This window comes from Myotis davidii, unplaced genomic scaffold (assembly GCF_000327345.1).
Source record: "Myotis davidii unplaced genomic scaffold, ASM32734v1 scaffold497, whole genome shotgun sequence".
Taxonomy (NCBI): domain Eukaryota; kingdom Metazoa; phylum Chordata; class Mammalia; order Chiroptera; family Vespertilionidae; genus Myotis; species Myotis davidii.
The window spans coordinates 1933077-1958395 of NW_006288434.1; the positions used below are offsets into that span (position 1 = coordinate 1933077).

Consider the following 25319-nt stretch of genomic DNA (forward strand, 5'->3'; position numbering starts at 1 on the left):
CAGTTAACACTAGTTAACCAAAAAGCAATGATACAGAAATAGGGGATAGAGAGGCAGATGAAAGGTGCCTTTTGCAATTCATCATTTCAGCTAATACCCCTGCATTCAAGTCTCTAAATTATTCGTAAAGAACTTATTTTCTTTTCAAAACAAAATAGAATTTTGACTAAGGACAAAAGAGAAAGAGGTACAGAGCACTAAAGATCAAATCAAATTTTGATACATGATTTTTTTATGTTACCTATATATCTCCTTCTTATACCATTTAAGTTTAACCAGATGCTATAAATGAATGTCAAATAGCATCATTTCTCCCCCAATATACTGATGTAAAAGCCATTATCTTCCTGCATAACTTTCTAACACGTCCCCAAGTCCTTCATCCTTCATACTGGCTCTTTCGAACGCACATGTGTGTTCTGCCCCTGTATCTCTGTTCTTGTTCCCACCTGGATAAACGTGCTCATTTTTCAAGGTCCAACTCATGTCCTACATTCTCTACATAGCTTTTTAAAAAAACATATGAATTGACTGATTTCCCTTTTTTTCTGCTTAATTGATAAGCCCATAAAAATGTAAACTATTTGAAAGACAAAAGATACTTTAAACATGCTAAGGGGTAAGGCACATTTTCCGAGTATATACTATGCAACTGGAGGCACTGTGTCATTCAGTAGGCACAACAATTGGTACTACTATTATAATTATATAGATGAGGAAATCAAATTCCAAAGAGGTTAATTTCCCCAAAGATACACGGTTAGCAAGTGTAAAAAGCCTAAATTCAAACCCAATGCCTTTTGGTTTCAAATACCATGACAAAGTAATCAATAAAACACTGTCCTAGTCCACTGCATCAACCCTTACTGACAAGAAAGGTTAACACACCATGCAAAATACCTAAATTTACTTAATATTTCAAAGGAAATTTTCTTTTAGACTTTTTAATCAACCATGTGATTGCCCCGATAAAATGCTGTTGATGAATACTCACTGTAAGAGTTCTGGAGTACTCTTACCAATTAAATAATACACAAAAATTACAATGTTTTTACATTCATTCTATTAGAACCCATTTTTTAATATTATGCTAGAGTACATGGGTAATACTGTAGTTTTGATTCCTTGTGTTAATAAATAATGGTTGCACAGATAACTCAAAAATATTACAAATGGTTTTATAGTCCTACTTGAATGACATTCTATTTTACTTATTTCAAAAAGGATTTAAAACAGCTCATAATTAACAGTAATTATGATCTAGTAATAATATATGGCACTCGAAGAGAGTAATAAAACCACATAGATCAATTTCTCCAAACCTTTGAATTAGTTGAAAATTTTTGCTAAACTAGAAGACTATTAAAGTTATAAAGTGAACAAGAAAAATAACATTTCAATTATGACTATGTCAGGTAATAACCAAGGCTAAGTCAAATTTTTTGCCATTATTTTGCCTTAAAATATTAATAAAATATTATATGTTTGCATGATATTGACACCTTTTGTGTGTGAGTATAATTCTAGAAGCTAATTTTATTCCATCCTTCTTTGCAAGATTTAGACCAGATTGTCTTCAGAGAAAATATCAAGTCCATTTTTAATTATAAGAAGAACTTAACATAAACTTGAAGGATTTCAAGTCATTTCAGACTTTTTTGTCCCCTCATTTCCTTACATTTTCAATAAACAATGAGTTTGAATCACTATATAGTTTCCAGAAATAATCAAACACATTAAAATTTTATTACATGACAAAAGTAATCATTCACACACCCTCATAGGACTCCTTCCAACTCCTAATCATGCCAACATAGTTTATCTTTCATTCACTCTTATTGTACTTATAAACATAAATTTTTATAGGTAGCATACCTATAGTTACACCTAAAGACCTAAAAAACTATGAAAAAGTCAAACAAATAAAAGTAATATACTACACTAACTTTCATTCAACACTGATAAAGACTCTAATTTAATAACTTCTTAATTTCTTCTTAGGTCTCATACTCAAAAGCCAATACTTGCTTTACTCTATTAAAGAAAACATGTGCTAAAAAACAATGAAATTACAAGCATGAATTGAATATATAACCCTGTATGTAGACATAACAAATTTATGGATATTGACAGATACAGCTCGTATTAGTTGATTTAAATCCCCCAAGTATTTCTACTAAAATTAGTGTAGGATGCATACAAAAGGACTTCTGAGTTCCCTTGTTATTTTATCACAACATTCACTGAATGGTAAATTACGTTTTCTTTTCTTATTTCAAACACATTTGATAGTTTGGGGAAAATATCATAGCATTTTTTATTTTATAAACAACAAACCATGAATTAGAGTTAATCAATTTGCCTAATTAAAAAATGAGTAGTAATTAATGTATGTATTAATTGATTCCAAGTATGTCACATTTAATAGAGCAAATTCAGAGAATTCTTCCAAATACAGCAATCAACAGCATGATTCTTTACGATGCTTAAAAAGTTTGCTAAAGCCATGAGGAAGAACCTCTTCATGAATCAGTTTTTGTGTTTCCTAAACAAACCAGACTTATCTCATATATGAAAGTATATATAAAAGTATACAAAAGTATATATACTTATAATACCTAAAAGTATATAAAAGTCACATTGATTTCCCTATGAATGTAACAGACTAAAATCTATTGTCTCATGGAAGTATTTTTATAGATAATAATTAAAAGGTAAAAATAATAAAACACCTCATTTTCATTATGACTATCATTATAACCTCATGTGCAAATTTACTAACTTACTAATTTGATTTAACAAAGGTCCAGAATTGCAAGAGCAAGATGATTTATTTTTTCTTACTAAAGAAACTATTTGTGTTTTGTTTTGTTTTAGTTTTTGTTTTTAATGATGTGGGGGTCATAAGAATGAATGTAGGCATTGTGAAGAAAACAGGGTTTAAGAAATTTCAGAATGAAAACATTTAACAGTAACCCCTTTATCCTGAAGGCAGCGATTATAATACGTTAGAAGAGTATTTAATCATTGTCACCTGTCTCTGTCTGGAGAATAATGGTCATCCATGACACGATGTCTATCCATTCGGCTAATGGTATTATAATGGCCAGTAGTAGAGCGTGTCCCTCGAAGTCCCTGGTCCACATTCCGACTGAAATAGCAAGATCCATTAAATATATTAAAATCATAATCATGTACTATACTGACAAATGAGGTTTATTAATACATACAGTAGAAAAAGACAAACATTACTATCATGTCAAGTCCAAGGTTTTTGTTTTGTTTTAACTGATTAGTTGTACCTCTGGCTAATGGTATAAATGTCCACTGTAGGTAGACAGTGAAGTTAGGAGATTAGTTCTAGAACAGAGATATGACATAAAATCAAGATACTATGGATAAGGATAGCGATAGGATTATCAAAGCTATTAATACATGACTCTGAGATCTCTAGTAGTGATATTCAATGATACAAAAATACTGCTGGAAAAATTGATCAGTGTGGAGAAAATGAGTTCAGCATGTTGCTTATAGATAATATATTGCCAGATCCTATTTTAGGGATAATAATTGTTTTAAAAAACCTAAACTGAAATATTTCTAATTGATCATGATGATTTTTTAAGCTACTATTCTTGGTCTGGATCATCTATTTCCTTTTCATGATAGAATAAGCCTTTTATATAAGCTCCTAATCATATCACTCTATTGTGAAGTCGACCACATTTAAAAATTTACTTTTCAGAAAACTCAATAATTTTAGTTTCACTGACAAACTTAGTTAACTCAACATCTTCAAACATTTTAAACTATGTTTATGAAGTTAATATATTACATTTCCTTTTTAATTTCTTCAATGTCTAAACTTAAGTAAACATCTTAAGTACTTAATATCCTTATAAATTAAATAAGTTAAATTTATAAATACAAACCTCAAGTTCTCTTAGATGGTTCATACCATGCTTCAAATTAAGATTATGATTAAAAATTCCAAGTCTAAAATTAATTCAATTTTTCATTTATAAGAGGAACTATAATGTTCAAATTTTAAAATTCAAAAGATTTCCAATTTCTTCAATATTCAAGTATATAAGTTGTGAATTATGCACATATTAATGGCAAGCATATCATTTCCATGGCTCTAACTCTATTAAGCCTTTCAGTACTTACCTGGATTGATCAGAGTTTTCCACGAGGCGTAAGACCTGGAGCTACAGATTTACTAAGCCATCCCTCCCTTTAACTCTTCGCATGATGGTTCCTAATTTTAAAGTATCATCACATGTTTATTTTTTCCTGTTCCTTAAGTTATCAATATCTCTACCATTTATGAGTATAGTAAGTTGGTCATCACTACATCTGCTCAGTACTGATAAGTGATTTCAAGCTGGATCCTATTTATAATTTTGAACTCTTCCAATTAAACAAGATCTGGGTCTTCCAAAGTCATGAAGTAGACTATATTTTATTTTACTTTCATTATGTAGGTTATCCAATAGCATCTTTGTTTTTCCTGAAGTAACTTTTTCCACAAGAATTTATCATCTTTAGAGGTTATTCATGGTATCTTACCATAAGAAGGCTTATAATACCATCCTACAAATAAAATGTGTATGCTCTCTTACCTTTGTGGAGGAGGGACACTGGGTGACCATGATCTAGTCCTTCCTATAACATCTACTCGGTGAGGAGACCCTGATGGAGAACAGTGGTTGGATGACATCACTTGTTCTGGCACTGATAATGTTGAGCTTTGAAGATCTCGACCATTGTGTCGATAATCTAAAGGTGGAAAGATTAAGATGACAGTTACCTACACACGAAGTCCTTTTGTATTTTCTACTTTACTGAAAAACATAAAATGTTGGTGAAGCTGAAGCATTTGAATATTGCAAAGGTATGGTATAATACTAAGACATAATAATACTTTGTAAACACTTGAAAAAGAATGACAAATATTCAAATACATTCCTCAATGGATTATTAAATGATGCACTATTATACTCTTTACATAGGCAGAAAGAAAAATGTAGAAACAAGGATGATTTTTCTGATTTTGAAAAATAAGGAACCCAGGGCAAATACTTTGAATTATTCAGGTTTTCTAAACACTATTCAGTAATAGAAAAGAAGAAAAAAATATAGACAGTATTAACCCAAATAATGAAAGATTCCTATAAATTTCTTTTTCAAAAATACACTTCCTTTAACAGAATGGAAAAATAATAAAATGATCATATTTTTGCCACTTTGAAAATAGAAAATGAAAGAATTGAGATATATACCAAAAATGGCATCAAGATGAAGAAGTTCAAAACCTAAAGGAAATTTTTTAGGATAAAGAAAACTGGAAAAATCAATTATTAAAGGAATAGAATACAATTGGGGAGAAAATTGTTATTATTCCCTAGCAAGAGACTCTGAGAAATATTTTTCAAAGCCATTTCATTAAGGTTTAATTCACAAACTATAAAACATTTAAATTATTTTTGGCACTTTTAGTAAATTAATATATTGTTCACCCTTAGTGCAAAAATAAAAACTAAAAGATAGCCATGGAATTTTTAAAAAGTAATAGGTAACCTGATAGCATGTTAACTGATGTAACTCTAACAAAAATTGCCAAACAAAAATTCTTATCAATAATTGATGCAACTGTAGCATGTTTTACATGCAATAGAACTCATTTTGTTCAAGGTAAAATCAGTTGTACCCTTGAAATTAGTTAGGTTAATTTACCTTCAAGAAGAAGAGAAACATTTTTATAATATTAATGAGTACAGTATGATATGTTTTTCCCCAGAATTCATTTTTTTAAATGGCTAGTTACCTAAATTTTAAATCATCCAATAATTTATAATAATGAATTAGCAAATATTTTAAATGATAATGCCATAAGTTCAAAAGTAGCTGCAGCTGATACTTAACCATCACAACAACAATGAAAAAAAATTCAAAATACTTATTCTAGTATTGACATATTTGGGTATGTTGATGATCTCAAAAAGGTTTTCTTGTCTTTCACAGTGTTAGCACAGTATGTAAAAAAGTTTTAATTATACAATAATTCCTCAAAATTACAGAGAAATCCTTATTATTTAGTGGTTTAAAACAGGAAATTAGTAAGAATTCACTTATGTAAAATATTTCCACATGAATATTCAATCTAACAATTGGTGCAGGTGTTCCAGCAATAAGAACTAATCAGGAGTTTAAATTACCATAAGGTTGTTTTTGGTGAGATGAGGAGGCAAGTTATTTCTTTCTCATTTTATCAGTCTATCTATCTATCTATTGGTAAATAATGATGAATTTTCTCTTCCTTCTTATTATGAAATATTTCTGAAATTCTTACCTGACACCACACCAATTCCATCATCACAGTCATAGTCAGAGATTTCACTGTCACTTATTCTCTTTGATCCTATAAAGCAAACAGCAATAATCAAAATTGGTAATTACTAAGGAAAAAATAATAATCTCTCACCAACCTGAAAAATCAATGGGAGGATTTTGAATGGAACTTGAGAATAAGAAATAGAGAAGGAAAGTCACATGAGTTCACAAACATATTTTTACACGTATTTCATGATGTAGGTATGTTATTCTTGAAATGTGTAAGATAAAGCCCTCAAACAGTTTAAAGCTTAAAATAATATTAAATATCAAATGATGTATGTAAGTGATGTGATACTGATTGACAGAATGTATTGGAGAAAAAGTTAGTCAAAATAGCTAAGTTAAGTCTTTAGATGCTTTTAGACCAAGGCACTTGAATTTAGGTAAATTTTAAAACATAAACAACATGTTCTTCCAAAATGATTCACGTGTCTTTTTCTAATAGGACTTTCTAATAAAATAAGTATATCCAATTAATTAATTTCCACACTCATGGAGAGAAAACATAATTCAAGACATCTCAAACATCCCTTTGTAACTATTAGTTTAGTTATTTTTCTATTGCTTTGAGAAGAAAATTTGAAATAAATCATTCACAAACTGACAAATACACCTAAATTGTGAATTGTGTCATGTTTTCTAAGAAATAGGCTAAGACAGAACAGTAAAATTTATTATGAATCAGGAGCTCCATATATATGTTTTATTGCAAAACAGACCCCTAACAAAATGTTAAAATGTTTATCATGCTTGGCAAAAATTGCATTGATATGAACTAAGCAGAACTTCAATGGCTAAAGCAGATTATCTTCATGTGAATTAGAAAATATATCACATATTTAAACATGTTACATTTTATTTTTAACATATATATTCTCTACATGAGTCTCAGCAATAGGCACACCTGACACGATGGAATCTTTCATTAAAACATTTAATAAAGGAGAAAACATATAATGATAAATAAAAACAATATTGCTATTTCAAAAAAATGACTTGTTTGGTCTACTTACATTTTGTTATTCATTAAATAGACTAAACTCACTTATCAGAAAATAAATGCTTTCCTGTAGGTTTATAAAACATTGAGATCCGCCCTAACCGGTTTGGCTCAGTGGATAGGGCATCGGCCTGTGGACTGAATGGTCCCAGCTTCGATTCTGGTCAAGGGCATGTACCTTGGTTGTGGGCACATCCCCAGTAGGAGGCGTGCAGGAGGCAGCTGATCGATGTTTCTCTCTCATTGATGTTTCTAACTCTCTATCCCTCTCTCTCCCTTCCTCCCTGTAAAAAAATCAATAAAATATATTTTAAAAAACAAACCAAAAAAAACCCCACTGAGATCTCACATTGTCTAAGATGTTTAAAATAGCAATATTTGAACATTCTAGGAATGCCTTCCAATATTAGAAATACTCTACAAACTTTTTTTTTTGTTTTGCTTGTTACAATCCCTGCCCTCTCAGGACAGGAAGTCTTTGTTGCCAGGAACTGCATTCTTGTTTTTTTCCCTTCGAATGGTCAGGTAGAAGAAAAAGATCTGAGATCACGTGGTCTCACTGAATGAATTCACTATTTTCCTTCTAAATTCTTATGTCATTAAACTTTAGACCCAATCAAATCTGAGGCTGTTAGAGCTCCAATTGACATGCAAATTAGAATCATCTGATGACATCTCAACAGACTGGGCATATAAGCGCTTATACAATTAGGACATACATTCTAAACAGACTCAGAAGAGAGGAGGGATAACACAGATGAAGTTATTGAGAGATTAAAGAAGAACAGTGTAATGATGATTACTATACTATGTCAGGTATAATACAGAGCATAAAGATTACATGATTCTAACATTGGTTAAGAATCAGATCTGCCACCGAAACCAGTTTGGCTCAGTGGATGGAGCGTCGGCCTGCGGACCGAAAGGTCCCAGGTTCGATTCCGGTCAAGGGCATGTACCTGGGTTGCGGGCACATCCCCAGTGGGAGACATGCAGGAGGCAGCTGATCGATGCTTCTCTCGCATCGATGTTTCTAACTATCTATCTCTCTCCCTTCCTCTCTGTAAAAAATCAATAAAATATATTTAAAAAAAAAAAGAATCAGATCTGCCCCTGATATAAGATAATAATGACACCAGTAAAAAATTATCTAGCAGTCTGTACATGTATATGTAATTGCCATCCAAGAGAAAGAAATTCAATTGGGTAGAGAATTAAAAGAAATATTGGCCCCAAATCCACACAAGTAGCTGAAATCCTGAAAACCTTAATTGTGAAATCATGTCTCTTTTATCTTACACCTAGCAACAGCATCATTTTGGTTTTGTCTCAATAATTTGTTTCCATTCACTCTTCTTTGAAGGCTGGTAATGGGCTGAATGAAAGTATAATAGGTATGATGTTTTCTATGTTAAAAAGTGAAAGGGTGATAATATTACATTTTACTAAGTAAATAATTATTTGAGAATTTTAAGAGATAAATCTAGTTGATATGAGACAAAGAATGAAGTATCAAATTAAAGAAATCTCTAACTGAACTTTTGCAGTTCAAATGTTATGACAATAGTTAATATCAAATAATAAATTTATAAATGATTTCTGTCATGTTAAAAAAGAAGATTTTTACCTTAAGATGCTACACAACTTTAACTGAAAACAAACAATAAAGACTTAAACATCCAAATACACTTTTCAAACTAATGTTTCAGGAAAGTAATGAATAACATTACTCATCAATGAATCAAAAATAACTGTTTCATTCGGAGTCACACTATACATACTACACATAGGTATAACCTCATTTTAGTGTATCAAACAATTAAAGGTTTCAATAACAGCTATGCAAGCACTGAGATACCTGTTAATACCCATAAAGATATCTTCAAATTCCATGTCATATCTATCATTCAAGATAATTCAATAAAGATATGATAATTTTTTTTTACTGAAAACTTACTTTGCAACCTCCGTGTTGGGCTCTCTCCATGGAGCTGTCTTCGTGGCATGTATGGAGAAGGATGGGGAAGTGGGAAGGAAGAGACATCATGGGTCTGAAGTTTGTACCAATGTGGCTCATCATCTAATAATGCTGTTTCTAATTCAATTAAAATCTACAAAGCCAAGAGACAAAAAACCGTTATATACCAATAATACAGAAACTCTCTTAAAATATAATAGTAATGCTATTAGATCAAAAGCAAAGTCATGTTGCAAAGTTATTCATGTTTTCAAATTAATAAGATATTTATAACTTCTTATTTAAAAGTTTTAAATATCTAAGATATTTAAAGTTATTTTGACTAACCACTTACTAGAGGCTGTTGAATTTGCTATGATAGAAATACACCTATTATTAAAAGTCTCTAATAATACTAGCGTATTTTATAATTTAAAAAGCAATTCCATTCATTAATTTAGCCTTTTCATAAGCTCTAAACGGAGAGAGAAAACCAAATTAGAAGTGTCTAATGGGTATTAAAAACCATGTTATACATTGCCTACATTTTCTGGGGGAAAAACAACCTACTAGTTTGGTCTTGTTATCAACTTTTACAGAAAAGGATATCAAGGCTGAAAAAGGTTTAAAAGAGCTTGTCTCAGCTCACATCAGCTGGTAAGTGAAAGAGGTATAATATGAACCAAATAAAACTCTGTTCAATATATGCTGCTAAAGATTCAAAATAGGAACATTTGATTTTTTAAAATGAAACATACTATAATATGCATTTTAAAATATAAATGTTTAATAAATTTTAACAGGAAACTAGTTCATAGAAATAAATAACTCCTTTTATTTTCTTTTAGAGTCAGGTACAAATGCAACAGCATTTATGCTTAGGAACATGAGAACTGCTATTTAGTGATAAATCACTATTTAGCTATGGGACGTAACGAGGCAAAATAGCTAAGTTCTTTCGTTCTTCCCAAATTTTCCCGTCATTTTCAACGTGATAGGCCCTGTGTTCCAAATTCTGGCACATACACATACACTTACTTAATCCTCACAGTAACTCCTAGCTTTCCTACTTGGGTGAAGAGGAAACTGAAAGAGAAACAGATTTAATAACTTGCTCAAGGACACAGGCTAGGAAGCAGAAGTGCCCCAAAAAATCTACCACTGGTTCCCATTACCCACAGGATAAAATCCAAACTTTTTAATGTGACGGATTAAGGGCCACAATCCGGTGCCAGTTTAACCTTCAAGTCTCACTTCTCACCACTTTCCCTTCCAGCCTCAGTGCAGTTGTCAAGATCCCCTCAACTCTAGTGTCTTGTTATTCCCCCTCAAGAAATTTCACTCCCCTGGACCTTGCTACATTCCGCTTTCTCTGTGGAGCGTTCCCTGGACCACTTATCCCCCCTGTGCACAGCAAGCATGTACATATCCCTATTGCATTACTCTGTAACAGCATTTGCCTTCCTGTATTACAATTGCCTAGTCACTCATCTGTAGTCGCAGTGGCTTATAAATTCCTTCAAGGAAGTAACAGGCTGGATTCACCTTGGAAGCATGAGAGCCTAGCATGTTACAGGTATATCACAAAGCTTAAACACAATCCAGGACAAAATGACTGAACTAAAAGCAGTACCACTGGTTCAGTAAACTAAATTGATATGCACACATTATAAAACAGCAATATATATATTTGTGAAACTTTCATCATTCAACAATGAAACATAAGAATAAGAATAAACATGTAAATATTGTCACAGAGTATTTAGAACCATTGTTTTTTGTGACATCAATAAGTTCTGTCTTAAAGCAGTAGCTAAATTGATTCCATCAAAATAGAAATTTTTACTGGCAGTCATATGAAAGAATATATTAGGGGAGGACACATACCTCTCCTAAGAATTCACTTTCTTCCTCTCGAACCCGAGCTTGATCCCAAAGGGTAATCTCCAGCATTCGTTCCCTAAATTCTCTGCGGTGGACTGGAGAATAAATGAATGTTTGGTTCCACTTGGGTTCCAACGTTTTCTTTACAGTTTTCGTTCTTCTTTTGTTTTTATCGCTATGAAAAAATTAGGATATATGAACTTATATAAAACTTTATTTTAAATTTGCCATACAATTATTAATGTAAAATTTCCCAGGAAAGAGGTCAAGTAAAGTTTTGCCACAAATTTATTAAAAATTGCAAATGTTGTAATCTTTAAAATTACTATTAAAATTTTTAAGTTGTACAGTTATATCACTTTTGTGTATTGACTTAATAATAGCAACATTTCAATAAGTTTGAAAATTTCCCATGAGATAACTGAATACTTTATCTTTCTCAAAATCTAAATAAGACTACAGAAATCTTATTCCTAAATTTTTTTTAATATATTGCCCAATTGGAAACCTTCCAAATGCTAATTAACCAAAAGCTCTTCATATACTATTCACTTAAACTGCCAGAGTCTCAATTGACCAAAAACTCTAGTAAATTGTGATGTTCACCACTTCACTGTGATAGTTTTCTCTCACTCCAGTCCTAAAATTTTAACTAATATTTTAAAGCATCTACTTATATTCCATCCATTAAAGAATGAATTATGAAACTCTGTCAAGAGACAAAGTTCCTTCCATGAAAAAAACAGTAAGAAAGCATTTATTTAGTGGGAGCCTTGCTATCTAATTCAAGAATGGTCTATATACTGCGATCTGAAAGGGAATAGAAGCAGCGGCCTTGACTTCCTCCTAAGGAGTGAAGAAAGCTCTCAAAGAATGGCTATTTCAGAAGGGATTTCTTCTGTACTGGGTGGGAGGGAGACTAGATAATCTCTGACGTTCTTTGCAAACCCGGCAGATATGATTACAATTTAATAAGGCAAACTGAAGGTTAACCTAGATTTAACACTCCAGTCATGGATGTCCTCTTCCTCCATCGCAGTTCAAAGGGTCTCCCCGTCCAAAAGACAACCTAAGTTTTTAGAGAACAGCTATCCTCAAGCAAACTTTGTAAAATAAAATGAGATAGCAAATAACTTCTGACAATTTTAGAAATTGTCCCCCTCTTGACATATTTTCTGAGAAATTTCTATCACAACTTTCACTTCAAAATGTGTATCACACCCCTGGCTGGTTTTGCTCAATAGATAGAGCATCAGCCTGCAGACTGAAGGGTCCAGGTTCAATTCCGGCCAAGGACACATGCTTCAGTTGCGGGCTTGATCCCCAGTAGGGGGCGTGCAAGACGCAGCCAATCAATGATTCTCTCTCATCATTGATGTTTCTATCTCTCTCTCCCTTTCCCTTCCTCTCTAAAATCAATAAAGTATATTTTTTTAAAGAAAAAAATGTGTATCATAAAATGTAAGGCCTTTCTTAATTCTTTCATCCTTGTCATCTTTTTCTTGGCTGAAATTGTTCTTCAGAGGGTACTCTGGCACCCAACTCAACCTGGATGACCTAAGCTAAGTAAATGAGGGCCGCAAAGTGTAGAAACATATTTAATAAGATCACATTGTGCCCAGTCATTTCCAACCTGAGAGAAAGGAGCAGACCTTGAGAACACCGTGCCCTGACAGCAGGATGCAGAACAGATGCGGGGAGGATAACTGGGGCATTTACTGTTTTCTTTTTCCATGATGTTATTGAATAATCTCTCTTATTGCTCATGTGCCTGAAATTTACGGTGATTAGCAGATAATTTTTGATAAGTTTTTTCTTCAACCCTAATTATTTAAATCAGGGTAGAACATCATTTATGTTGATTAGCAAGGACACACACATGATGACACTTGAAGAAGCTGGTTCTGGGCCAAATGGTAAATTTCCTTGATTACATGGAGTGATGAAATAAAAAGTACACTCATTAATTTTACAGAATTTAAATAAATAGTATTTTTGCAAGAGAAGATAGAAATTATAGAGGAATACGATGAGTAGTACCTTTTAGAACCATTTTTAGCGTTTGGCTCTGCACTGTGTTGAAAATACAATTTATTTAAAGGAGGCAAATTTTTAGTAATTTTGATAAACAAAAACATATTGTTTAAGAAATAATCCACACAACCAGAAATAAATACGCAATAAAACAATGTATATTATAGACATTTGATATAAATTTTAAAAACAATCCCAAAGTATTTATTGTCACTATTTTGAATCCTAAGAATGATTATGCTTATGTTAAACTTCATAGGTATCTGAAAGGTATGATAAAAATAAATGATACAGAATAAAAGCACTCATTGCTATTAACATTTCTCACTTACTTTCAAAAACATTTTTTTATTTCCTATCCCTACCTTCTGTCTGGAAGAAAGTAAATTTTAACGTAAGGATTCCTTGGCCTCCCATCTTCCCTGGACGGGAGATCCTTTGCTCCCAAAATTGTAACTATGAGTTGGTGACCGACCTTGTCAAACCATAGTTTTATCTGAAAAGCAAAAATATTCATTTATCAGCTCAAACATTTACTACCTTCACATAATTTTTATGTCCCCATCTTCATTCACCACATTCTCTTACATTAATACTGGCAGAGAATATAAATTTCACTCAGTAAATTGCATTTAGTCAAAATAAAGGGATATGCTTTAATAACTTCACTGAATAGAGGAATTAATCCAAATATGTCGGTGTGATTCATAAATTCCTTGGAATTTTCTTTTTCACCAGTAAATTACTAGTAGCTTTAGTCAATGGACTCCTTAAGTTTGTATTTAAAACTACAATCTACAATAAAGTCAAAATTTTTAATTTATATAAAGTCTCTTTTTTTTTTTTTTGATATAAATGTAGCACATCCTTAGGAAATAAGAGTCGATTTTTTAATTTGAGATGTGGAAATGTGAATAATTCCCCTATGCCTTAATTAGGAATTGGAACTTCAGATCCAGCTGCAGAATTAATTTGATGTAACTACTGTCACCTCCCACACACGTACCTCACACTCCCACCCCTAGCTAGCTGATTCTACTGTGTGAAGATCTATAACGGTGGCTCTCACCCACAAATTGGTTCAGAACTCAACTGATACTATCTTGAAATTGATATTGAATCAAAAATTTTAAATTTGGGAATAAAATATATTTATAGAATCTGTATTTTACAGTTTGTATATTTTATGGTATATATATGTTAATTATTGAATTTTTCCTTTCACCTGAATATGCATTTTGCAGTCATTTACAAAACTTAAATATACATATCTAATGTCAGTCCTTCCTTCTCTTCTCTAAAGTGGACAGTCAGGTCTGGGCCAAGCTAACAGGGCTTGTTCACTCCCTCACTTTGTATTTTAGGGACTGAGAAGCTGCGCAGGGAAGAGGAAGACAGATGGCCCAGAAGAGTATATAAAATTATTTATATGTTTCCCTTTCTTTGTCAAATAGAATCAGCCCTCTTATAGAACTACAGAAGAAATATTTAAATTTTTAAAATTATAATTACTCCTCTCTTAGTTGTGTTAAGTCCTTGTTTAATGCAGGTGTTATCTTGCTGCTGTGTTATAAAAGGTTTTCATAACAGAACTGTTCCGTTTAAACAGACCAGCTAATCTGCGGTTCACAGACCTCCTGCGTCAGGGTCATCTGGTTTATGTGTGAAGAAGCTAAAAGTTCCTGTGGCCCACCTCTCACCTAGTGAATCAGAATAGGGTCCAGGAATTACCATTTTAACAAAGTCCTCCAATTCCCACGGACATTACAGTTTGAGAACCATGGCCTTAGATTATGGGATCAACCTGAAAGAAAAGCCTCTAACATTTGAATGGAGAAAAAAGTTGACATATTTGCTTGCCTAACAATATCAGAACATAGATACAGATGAGGGTAAGTGGGGAAAAGACTAAGTTGTTCTGGAAAAAGACATGAAGGGAAAACAAAGCAAAAAGGTAAGAAATGAGTGTCTTGTGTATGACATGAACAGATGTCTGCAGATAGCATGCACCATGGTTCCTCTAAAATGTGTGATCAAAACCAGATTAATTTCTGATATTCTCTACTGTCTATAGAAATAAAAAAGGCAATTGCTTTATTTTTCTATGATATTAAAAATTCAATATTAGACACCTTAAGGAGAAAAGAAAACACTAAAAAGCTAAAAAAAAAATTTCCAATAAACTTTACACTTAAGAAACAAAGAAACAATGATGATTATTAGACTAAGCTCATTTCTGTGAGTTGTGTTTTTTTTAAGGATTGAGGCTAAGCCATCGCCACAGGCAATACTTTTACTCCTTTGAAATCATTAAAGCTAAACATCTGAGATATATATGTCGAATGTCTGATAAAGAGTATTCTTTTTCGATTTTCTTATGCCATGGAAAAATAACAGCACTTTTTAGTAATATTCATTTTTATACAAATATTAGGCATATAACTTTCATATTTTTATACTAAGTAAGAACTTATTGAATTAAACGTTACAAGTATATAAATGTTTAAATATATAGATATGAAACAGGCACATTTTAATTTTAATGATTTTTTATCAAAATTACACTTTTTAATAAACTCTCTTAAACTGGGCAGTTGATCAATAGCTCCAATTTTCATTTTATATTACAGGACTTGCATTGAAGTTTTTAATATATATCCAGTTCACTTTATCAAAATATAATCATTTTATTAGCTAGATTATTTTATCTCATTTTGAAATTCTTTATCTGTGCTTTTTAAATGAATGGTTAGTATATCTGTTGATTCTCCAAAACATAACAAATGTATTTCACAAATCTAAATATGACATATGTCTTTATATTTACTTCATTTTCATTAATAAAACTCTTGGTATTATTCTAATTGTTTTAACATAATTATCATTCCAGCTTAACCATGTAACCATTTTTAAACTTCCTAAGCAGAACCTGAGTAGCACAAGTAAATATTTTATACTATATAATATTAACTAGAACAATTTTAATTTTTAATATTTAAACTAAATTGGCATTACTCAAAATCAGCAATAACAATAAAAAAAATACATGCAGCAAAGCAAGGGAAGCATACTAGTAATACTACCTTTTTAAAAAAACTATATTGATATTACTTTACCATATAAGGGTTTCCTAGTGAAAAGAGGCAAACAACTTGTATCCAATTATTACAGAAAAATTAAATGAAATTACAATTACAAAATGTAAACAAAATAAACCCAACACTTTTTAATTGGGAATTGTGATTTTGTTCTTTCAAAGTATTACACGTTCCAAATGTTGAACCTTATATATAATAGGCATAAAATTCATATTTTCAATAAGGTACAAATTTATTTGCCAATCTCCTCAAGGAGTTATTGTTTGGAAAATGCAAACAAATGTAGATGTGAAGTGACATAATGAATGATTTAAAGAGACAAAACAAAGGCAAAAATCAACAGTTAAATTAGCTTTTTCTTTTGATGGTACATATGTAAGTAGAGTCTACATTAAATGTCACTTTGTATCCATGACTTTTGGTATTCAGTTCATCATATAAAATCACTAACAAAAATTGTCTCTTTAAATTTTTATTGTTTTTTAATCCCCATGCAGAATCTTACAAGCCGGCTCATAAAATGATTTGAAAGTCAATAATATGACTTGGAGCAACATACCAAAACATGTTTTCCTACTACGCATTTTCCAAAAACATACAAATAAGGGGTAAAACACAGCTTTAGTTTCTATCAGGCAGACAAGGCCTTTACCTGAACCCTAGGAACAAAAGGCGTTGTTCTTCTACTAAGGCTTTGGCTCTGGTAAGCAAAATTAAAGAAAAAAGCAATAAAACAAAACCAAAAGGACAACACGCTGGAACTAAAAGACCAAAGTAAAAACCAACACGTACAACTACCACCCCTCAAATATAATTTTCCCGTGACAATATATGTCTAAATTAATTACATCACGTAATGAATAACTTAATTTTGCCAAAATGCTAACATATATAAAATCTTAAAATTTTTAAATCAGTGTTAAGTGCAATAATAAAAACAACAGAAATTAAGCCCCAATGTAAAATAACATACTCAGTCTCATAAAGTCTGAAAGAATAATTACAAACGGAACCCATTAGCCAAGAAATGTCAGGTTTCCCCCTTAAGCACACTATATAGAAAAAAAAAAAATCACAATCCAGATGACATGAGATAAGAATGCATTAGAGAATTATTAGTGAAAAGACATTTTTACAAGGAACTGTGACTTGTCCAAAATGATATGACTAACAAAAATCTAAAAAACATTAGTCAAGTCGGCTTAGCATTAATTGTTAAAAGAATGTAACAGTAAGATAAAAGTATGCTGGAATGCACTGGATTAATTAGGTAATTCATACTTTAAGGATTTATACCATTTTCAGACATTTATTATGTACCACTTGAGATTATCATACCTATTAATGAAAATACGTATCTTATTTATTTTTATTTGTATTGTTCTCTATATTTTTCCAAGCATTTACTATTTATTGCAAGTTTATTGCCTCCAACAACACTAGGTGGGTGTCAGTATTATATCCAATTTGTAGATAAGGAAAGAGAAACAGAACACCACCACGAAAAAGGCTAGATACTCAAACAAAAGGTAAGATACTCTAAAAGTAGATGATAGAGCCTGCCTCTGATTAAATCACTCTATTTCATATTCTTTGAGTGAAATCAAATTTGATTTCTCTTCTGACTTATTTTGTTTTCATTTGAAACTGTTTCCGACAAAAACACCACAACAATCAGAATTGTGTGCCTTTATTAAGGCATGCCCACAGTTACATCAGGAACAAAATCAGATGCGTATCTCTGAGTTTGGGAATGGATTTCAAGGCATTTAATTTTGCTTCTTTCGCCAAAATTCCATTCCATTCCTTACATTTCTCATGGATGTCTCTCTTGTCTAATTCCCCTGCGAGATGGGGGCAGTTAATAGGGACTAGGAGCACTGGTGCCCAATTTACCTATCATCAGACTTACACTTTGTCAGACATAAATCTAAGACCTAGAGGAAAGAAGACTGTAAAAATAGACTATCATTCAATCATGAGTCATCCTCATGCTCTCTCTCCAAAAACTAAGGAGTCCCAAATCTCCGCTGTCTTCCTTTTTGTGTGGAAACCCACCCCAAGGAAGAAACAAATGTTTAGATATGGAGTGTGTTACTGACCCTTGTCTGCACAACTCAGATGGGGAAGGGATGTATGAAATGCATATAGATAAAGTAGGTACACCAAGGTAAAGAACTAATGCCCGACCTGGTTTGGCTCAGTGGACAGAGTGTTGGCCAGAGGACTGAAGGGTCCCAGGTTCAATTCTGGCCAAGGGCACGTACCTCAGTTGCATACTTGATCCCTGCCCCCAAGACGGACGCTTGCAGGAGGCAACCAATCGATGTGTCTCTCACATCACCGTTTCCCTCTCTGTGTCTCTCCTTCTTCCTTCCACTCTCTCTAAACATTAATGTAAAAATATCCTCAGGTGAGGATTTAGATAAAGAAAAAAGAAAAGCACTAACAAGGTACTTTATTTAGTAGATTTTATTTTCCTTGCCCTCTCACCTGTTCTACCTGTTTTACACCAAAAATATCAAGGTAATGGAAGTAAATATTACTTCATAAACTAAAAAATTACTTTAAAAGAAACAGTACTTTAAAGTAAACTAATCTTTAAAGCAATCATTGTCAACCTTCTAAAATGATCTCAAAAGGGCAACTCATGGAATTCCCGAAATCAACTGTCTAAATTCTATGGCAATTTAAATTATCTTCACCCATAAGTTCACACTTTAAACTTGGCTATAAAAACATATTTTGATTTATTAGTTTTTTTTAAGTGAGTTCAAATTCGACAAAGCATTTTAAAGTGTGCAATCCAGAGGCATTTAGTGCATTCACGATGCTGTGCAACCACCACCTCCCTCTACTTTCAAAGCTTTTTCATCGCCCCATAAGCTGTTGTTTATCTGTTAAGTAACCACTCCCTGTGCCCCCATCATCCTAATTCCTGACAACCACTGAGCCGCTTCTGTCCCTATGGATTCTGGATATTTCACATTGAAGTATTATGTATTTCATTGCAACTTGTAATGAACATTACTGCATTATTTTCAAACATGAAATACCTGATATCTGTAACAGTTCAGCCTCATCCAAATAAAGAATATGATTTTGTGCACCACAATTTATTTTGCACTTTTAATGTCACTTTCTACTATATACTGTACTGCTATATTTAGGACAGTCCTTTTAAGCAATGCTTCTGGAATAACAAGACTGTGACAACAGGGCTGAAAGATAAATGCTCAAAGAAAAAAACCTTAGTTTGCAGAAAGTTTTAAAAAGTCTAGAGTTTCTAAAGAGATATAAAAGATATATATTGTTCAGCTACTTATTCTCTTTAAAAAGGGGCATATGTCATGGATAGGTACAGCATTTACAAACTCATCACTAAAAATGGAGTCAGAAAAATATTAAAACAAAGTAACTCAGGGAAACATTGCAACCATAAGACAACCACAAGCCCTAAAGTAAAATAAGATTGTCAAAAAAAAAGTCAGTGTATTCCTATAGTAAACACGAATTCTGAGCCATTTCTCACTTTTAAAAGCCAGGAGAGCTATATTTTTTATCTTAATTATCAAAAAAGTAGCCGAAAACTGCAAATTAATTTAAAAATATTGAGACATTATAAAAGTAATTCTCTGAAGAAGGAAACTGCTCAATATGGAAGAACACTTTTTTTTTTTTTAAATCCACATGGGAATGCTGATAGTGAAAAGGCTAACATATAGTCCAGGTGTCATGACCATGAACTCACACTGATTGTCTCACCACGTCCATTACTGGCACTCTCCTAGCCATGCCCTAGAATAACCACAAGCAGCAGCACAATTCGAGCATGGAGAGGAAATACACTGCATAATATTTTAAGAATCAACAACAACCTTGAGCATGAAAGTTGAAACAACCATTTGCATTGTATGTATATTTTATACTTGAGCATGTATCAGTCCTTGAACTGACATGAGTATATTAGGAAGGGCGGCTCACATATCAGGCAAATTATCTTTTTTCTCAGGCATTAGCAATGTCATGATTGTGTAAATGAGTTATGGGCCTGGTAAACTCTCACCAAAAGCAATAATGCCCAAAGATAAGATGCAAGGATACAGACATTGTGATGCTGCCTTGTGACTTTCTAGGGGTGTTACCAAAGGGTGATATATGTGGACACACTTTTTCCAACCTCTACATCATTACAGCATACCAAAATTGCCTCCAGTTGGCAGAAATAGGATTAAATATAAAGGGAAAGACTATATCCAAAGGGTATAATGCTCATATTTTCCTGCCTGCAAAGAATAAGTATAAAATTAAGTTTCATGAGTGTAAAATTCATGTTTATCTTGTTCACTGTTGTATTCTCAGCTACCAGTATTATGGCTGAACTGGAATCAGACCTTAACATATATTTCTTAAACAGATAATTGGAGATAATTTGCCAAAATATTTTTGGGGGAAATTGGGCAGTAGATCTCAAGAACCTTAAAATTTTCTTTTCCTTTCATGTTTCAATGTTAATTCTGGAAAGTTGTCCCAACAAAATATTTTGTCCTAACAAAATATGCAAGACTTATATTAAAGGATTTCCATGGCATCGTTATTTATAATAACATAAATGAGAAACAAAATATCCCATTATAACAAATTAAGTTAAAAAAGGAGTAATAAATAGGTATTAAAATCATTTTAAGCAATTTTTTTTAAGTTTAAGGAAAAACTGCACAATATTAGTAAATGAAAAAGAAGGTTTACAAATAGTATACATGAATTTGTTAGTTTTGTTTAAAAAATTATAATTATATGAATAGTTATCTTTTAGTGGCAGGACTATAAGTGATTTTTATTGTTATTTATTTATTTATCTATACTTTCTAGATTTACCATAACAAATATTATTATATTTGTAAAGATTATCTTATTGGAACATATTTCTTCTAACTAATAAGAAAATGATAAAATGGTATGTATACAAAATTGCAATTACATGGATTTTAAACCAGCATCATTTATGAATTTAAGAACTATAACTTTATAACATTATAAATATTTATAAGTAAAACTTTTATGTTTATATTTCCCCTAAATATTTAACAGTTTACCTTATTACTGTATTCATTTTGAACTATGAGGAAAAATCAAAAAATCTGAAATTTGTCTAAATCTTTCCTAGTCCAATTTGTAATAGGGCCTTGGGAATTTAAATGAGGTAACAAAGTGGTACTTATCATGGAAGTATGTCTTCCACTCCTTCCTCCTCCACCAACTGAAGCCAATTGCGCACGCGCACGTACACACACACACACACACACACACACACACACACACATACTTATTTATATACTGGCATCATCCAGCTACCCAAAACATTACTTAAAGATGAACTATTTAAATACAGCCATAAAAAAGAAAAACAGCTAACATTTATTACCACTTCCTAAAATGGTGGGGGAAAAAGACATATATATATTTGTAACCATAAATAACATTCGTACTGACAATATATGTAAGAGAATAAGGAGAAAGATTCTACTTATTGTGGAAAAATAAAAAAGACCATTGTCCTCAAATGAAAAGTTCACTCTGTTTATGAAAGAGAAAGGAAAAGAATAAAGAGAAGAAATTTACTTTAGTAAGACATTTACAATCTCCTAACAGTAGCGCAATATTTTCCTTACGTAACTATTTTTAATTGTCACCTTTTTGATCAAAATACCTCCAGAACAGACATGTCTAATGACTCGTTCAGTAAACTTTAATATGCTAAGTGTGCTTATAGTTTCTATATCTTCTTAAAATTAATGAAAATTTAGTAAAAATCAAACATCTCCCTTTCTCCTAAAAATATAAAAGAAGTTTTGTAGCTTATTTAGTAAAGATTTTTCCTTTTGCTCTTAAAATATTAGTCCAAGAATAGTTTAGTTTTTATGGATAATTTTTATACAAAACTCAGTGTCTGAATTTTGAGTTTCTAAATAGTTCTTAATATCCATAAAGTTTCAAGTTTAATAACTTAGTGACATTATTGTCAATACTAACCTTATTTTTCTAAAATATGGATGGATAAATTTTAATATTTTAACATTTTAAAATGGTTTAAAAAGGGAAATAAAACTGAAGAAGTTAACAAAAAAGTGAGGGCTTACATTTGCAAAGCTCTTCTAATATAGACATAAAACACATAACTGAACTTTTAACTTCCATTATAAAATATTCGAATTAGGGATCATTTAATATAAAAATCATCTGGTGTACTTCGTAGTCAATTATATATTTACTCATGTACTTAATTCTGTCTGTTGACAAAAGCATCTTAAGGTTGAAAAGCAGGAAAAGTACATAAATGTTTACTTTTATCTTACATATACCATCTTTGTTGCAGAATTTTTATTACCCTTAAAAATTCATGACACATTATAGTCTTTTTAGGATATTGAGCAAAAACCATAACCTTGAATTTTGGAATATTTACTAAAGTAAAAAACATTGTAGATATCTTCACAAATTCTTAAGCTCATTACATTACAGGAAACCTAACTCTAATAAAGAAAGCACTATGGTAAATAATTAAAATTTAATTTCAATTAATTACTAAGAATGAGAGTGTTGATGGTTAGAGGCACAATTATATTCTAAGAAGAACTTGGTTTACCAAAAACTAGCAACATATAATAAAAACACTACTTAATTTTCCAAAAAGAGAAATTAATTTAGTGATTACGTACTGAAAGTTGTCCAGATAAAAACTGTGGAACATCTCGCAGCATGCCGGGACTCATGGGAGAGGTAACGGAAATAGAAGGACGATCCATTTTTTGAGATTCAAATGAGCTAGAACCTGAAATGGCAATCACACATAAAGAATAACAACAATGGCTCTTCACTGGTATTCATCATCTTCACCATCTAGCTCTTAAATTTTATTTTTAATGTCCACAGAATGTCATTCCACTTTCCTAGCCACAATGTTCCAAAGTGTTTAGAAGGTTTACTGGAGCATAAGTGAAGTTTAGTACTCAGAAGTGACATGCATGAATTATTTGAATGGAGGGGAAGGAAAAAATTGGAGAGTGAGTAAAAATGGGGCGAATGGGATACTTAATTTTCTCCTGATGAATGACATTATTAACAACATTCTCTTCTAGAACATATAAAACTTACTGGACTCCAGTTGTCCATGTGTGCTATCAGGTATTCTTGGTATATCTCTGAAATGATAGAAAAGGAAAACAAGAAATTGTTGCAACAATTAATGCAACTACTGTTTTCATCATTATCAACCTATATTCTTGGTTAAGACCATTAATTAAAAAATATTAAAATTTATACCCATTTATAGCAGATGTATAGAAACATATACTTTATTTTCTATATGCCTCACTAAACAATTACCCATTCTAAAAAATGTCTACATTCAACAAGTTTTATAGATACATTGTAAGTCTATTCCATTCTTTATTTTTACTTGCCGCTGTTCTAAATCAATAATATTAAAATGCAAGTAAAGTATCACCAAAACAAAAATTTAATTATTCAGATTCTGATTGAAACTTTTTAAATGTAGTAACTCCACTGAGAAAAATGCAAACATGTTCCTTACTGGACTTACAAAATTACTACGTAACTGCATTTACACACACAAAAAATGTACATTTTCTTTTGAGATTTGCCAAAAGGGGTAGATATTAATGGTTAAGATCATTCAGAAAATTACATAAAAGAATATTTAAGACATTAAACAAAAATGTTTAGAGTATCTTTTAATATGAAGAAATACATTTGATTAATATACTAGGTTGATACGGTACAGTTTTAACATAATAAAAAACTTCGAAAAGACAAAATGAAAAACAGATACAATTTCATGTGCTAGATTCATTACTTTTGAAAGGAACATTTCAAAAACTAAGTTACCAACATAAGTCATTTTCTACAGGATAAAAAGATAACAAAATAATATCCTAAATGAATGAAAACTAGGCATTATATTCTATAGCAAGAAATAATTTCTATAGCCTCTACCCTAGAAAGCTTTCACCATGAACATAAATTTAATACACCTCAAGGGAGGTGCTGTTGTCATGCCCATTGTACAGGTGAGGAAACTGAGGCTTCGGCCTGAGAAGCTGGCTTTTTCGATAGCTCTGGGTTCTTCTTTTGTAATTAACTTTACAGACAGAGATGTCACGATTTTTGGTGAGGTGTTTTTAGTAAAAGAAATGTCCTCAAAGTAATGTATTTTGATAAGGCAATCAGACAGTTTTGGATTGCGCTTCATAAATTGTTTAATGTAATCAACTCTATACATATGAAAAGTGCTCAGACCCACTCACCCAATAGGCCTTGAAACAACAAGCTCCACTTGTGGTTCCGGTTTGGATTCCAGAATGATGTTATAGACTTCTTCAAATGTGGCTCCTTGCAACAGCCTTCCGTTCCATTCTAACACTTCATCACCTATTGTGTGTATCAGTAATGATCACCTTAGAAAGAAAATCTAATCCCATGCACTCAAAACAAAGCAATCTTATGCTGCAATAACCCCCACTGAGTAAAACGACCATTGTGAAACATACTGAGAACAGCTCCAGTGGCATAAAATTTGATGACAAGGATGATTGGTATATTTCACCCAAAAGGCCAAGGGTCAGGAAAAAAAAATTACGTAACAATGATCTCTGTGCTCTCCAGGATTTTCTCTGATGTCTTGTCCATGAATAGCTGTTAGTTCTTCTTGTGAAGGGGAGCAAAGGCAGGAGTGAACTATGTCACCGACATCGAAACGTTAATTCCAACCGAAATTCTAATCCTAGAAACTATCAAGGTCAGTCTCCACTTTATAGGTTTCATGAGTCTGCATTCTAAGTTGGCTGAGCACTGGGAGTGAACTATGTCACCATCTTGGTGACAGAGAAATGTTAATTCCAACCGAAATTCTAATCCTAGAAACTAT

General features: G+C 31.9%; 1 protein-coding gene across 17 annotated transcripts in view; it reads right to left on the bottom strand.

Annotated features, from left to right (window-relative positions):
• Positions 1–25319, bottom strand: part of RIMS2 (regulating synaptic membrane exocytosis 2) — a 296933-nt gene that overhangs the window by 172696 nt on the left and 98918 nt on the right. For 12 of the 17 annotated variants that reach the window (XM_006760263.2, XM_015561716.1, XM_015561718.1 and 9 more), the window contains 10 exons: positions 24700–24823; positions 23528–23574; positions 23092–23204; positions 17025–17072; positions 13640–13770; positions 11244–11415; positions 9357–9510; positions 6356–6424; positions 4626–4782; positions 3035–3151 (listed from right to left, as the gene is read on the bottom strand). In XM_006760263.2, the coding sequence (XP_006760326.2) occupies positions 3035–3151; positions 4626–4782; positions 6356–6424; positions 9357–9510; positions 11244–11415; positions 13640–13770; positions 17025–17072; positions 23092–23204; positions 23528–23574; positions 24700–24823 (1132 nt within the window). The remainder of the gene's footprint in view (positions 1–3034; positions 3152–4625; positions 4783–6355; positions 6425–9356; positions 9511–11243; positions 11416–13639; positions 13771–17024; positions 17073–23091; positions 23205–23527; positions 23575–24699; positions 24824–25319) is intronic. The other 5 variants (XM_015561714.1, XM_015561719.1, XM_006760262.2 and 2 more) reach the window with 1 other exon arrangement.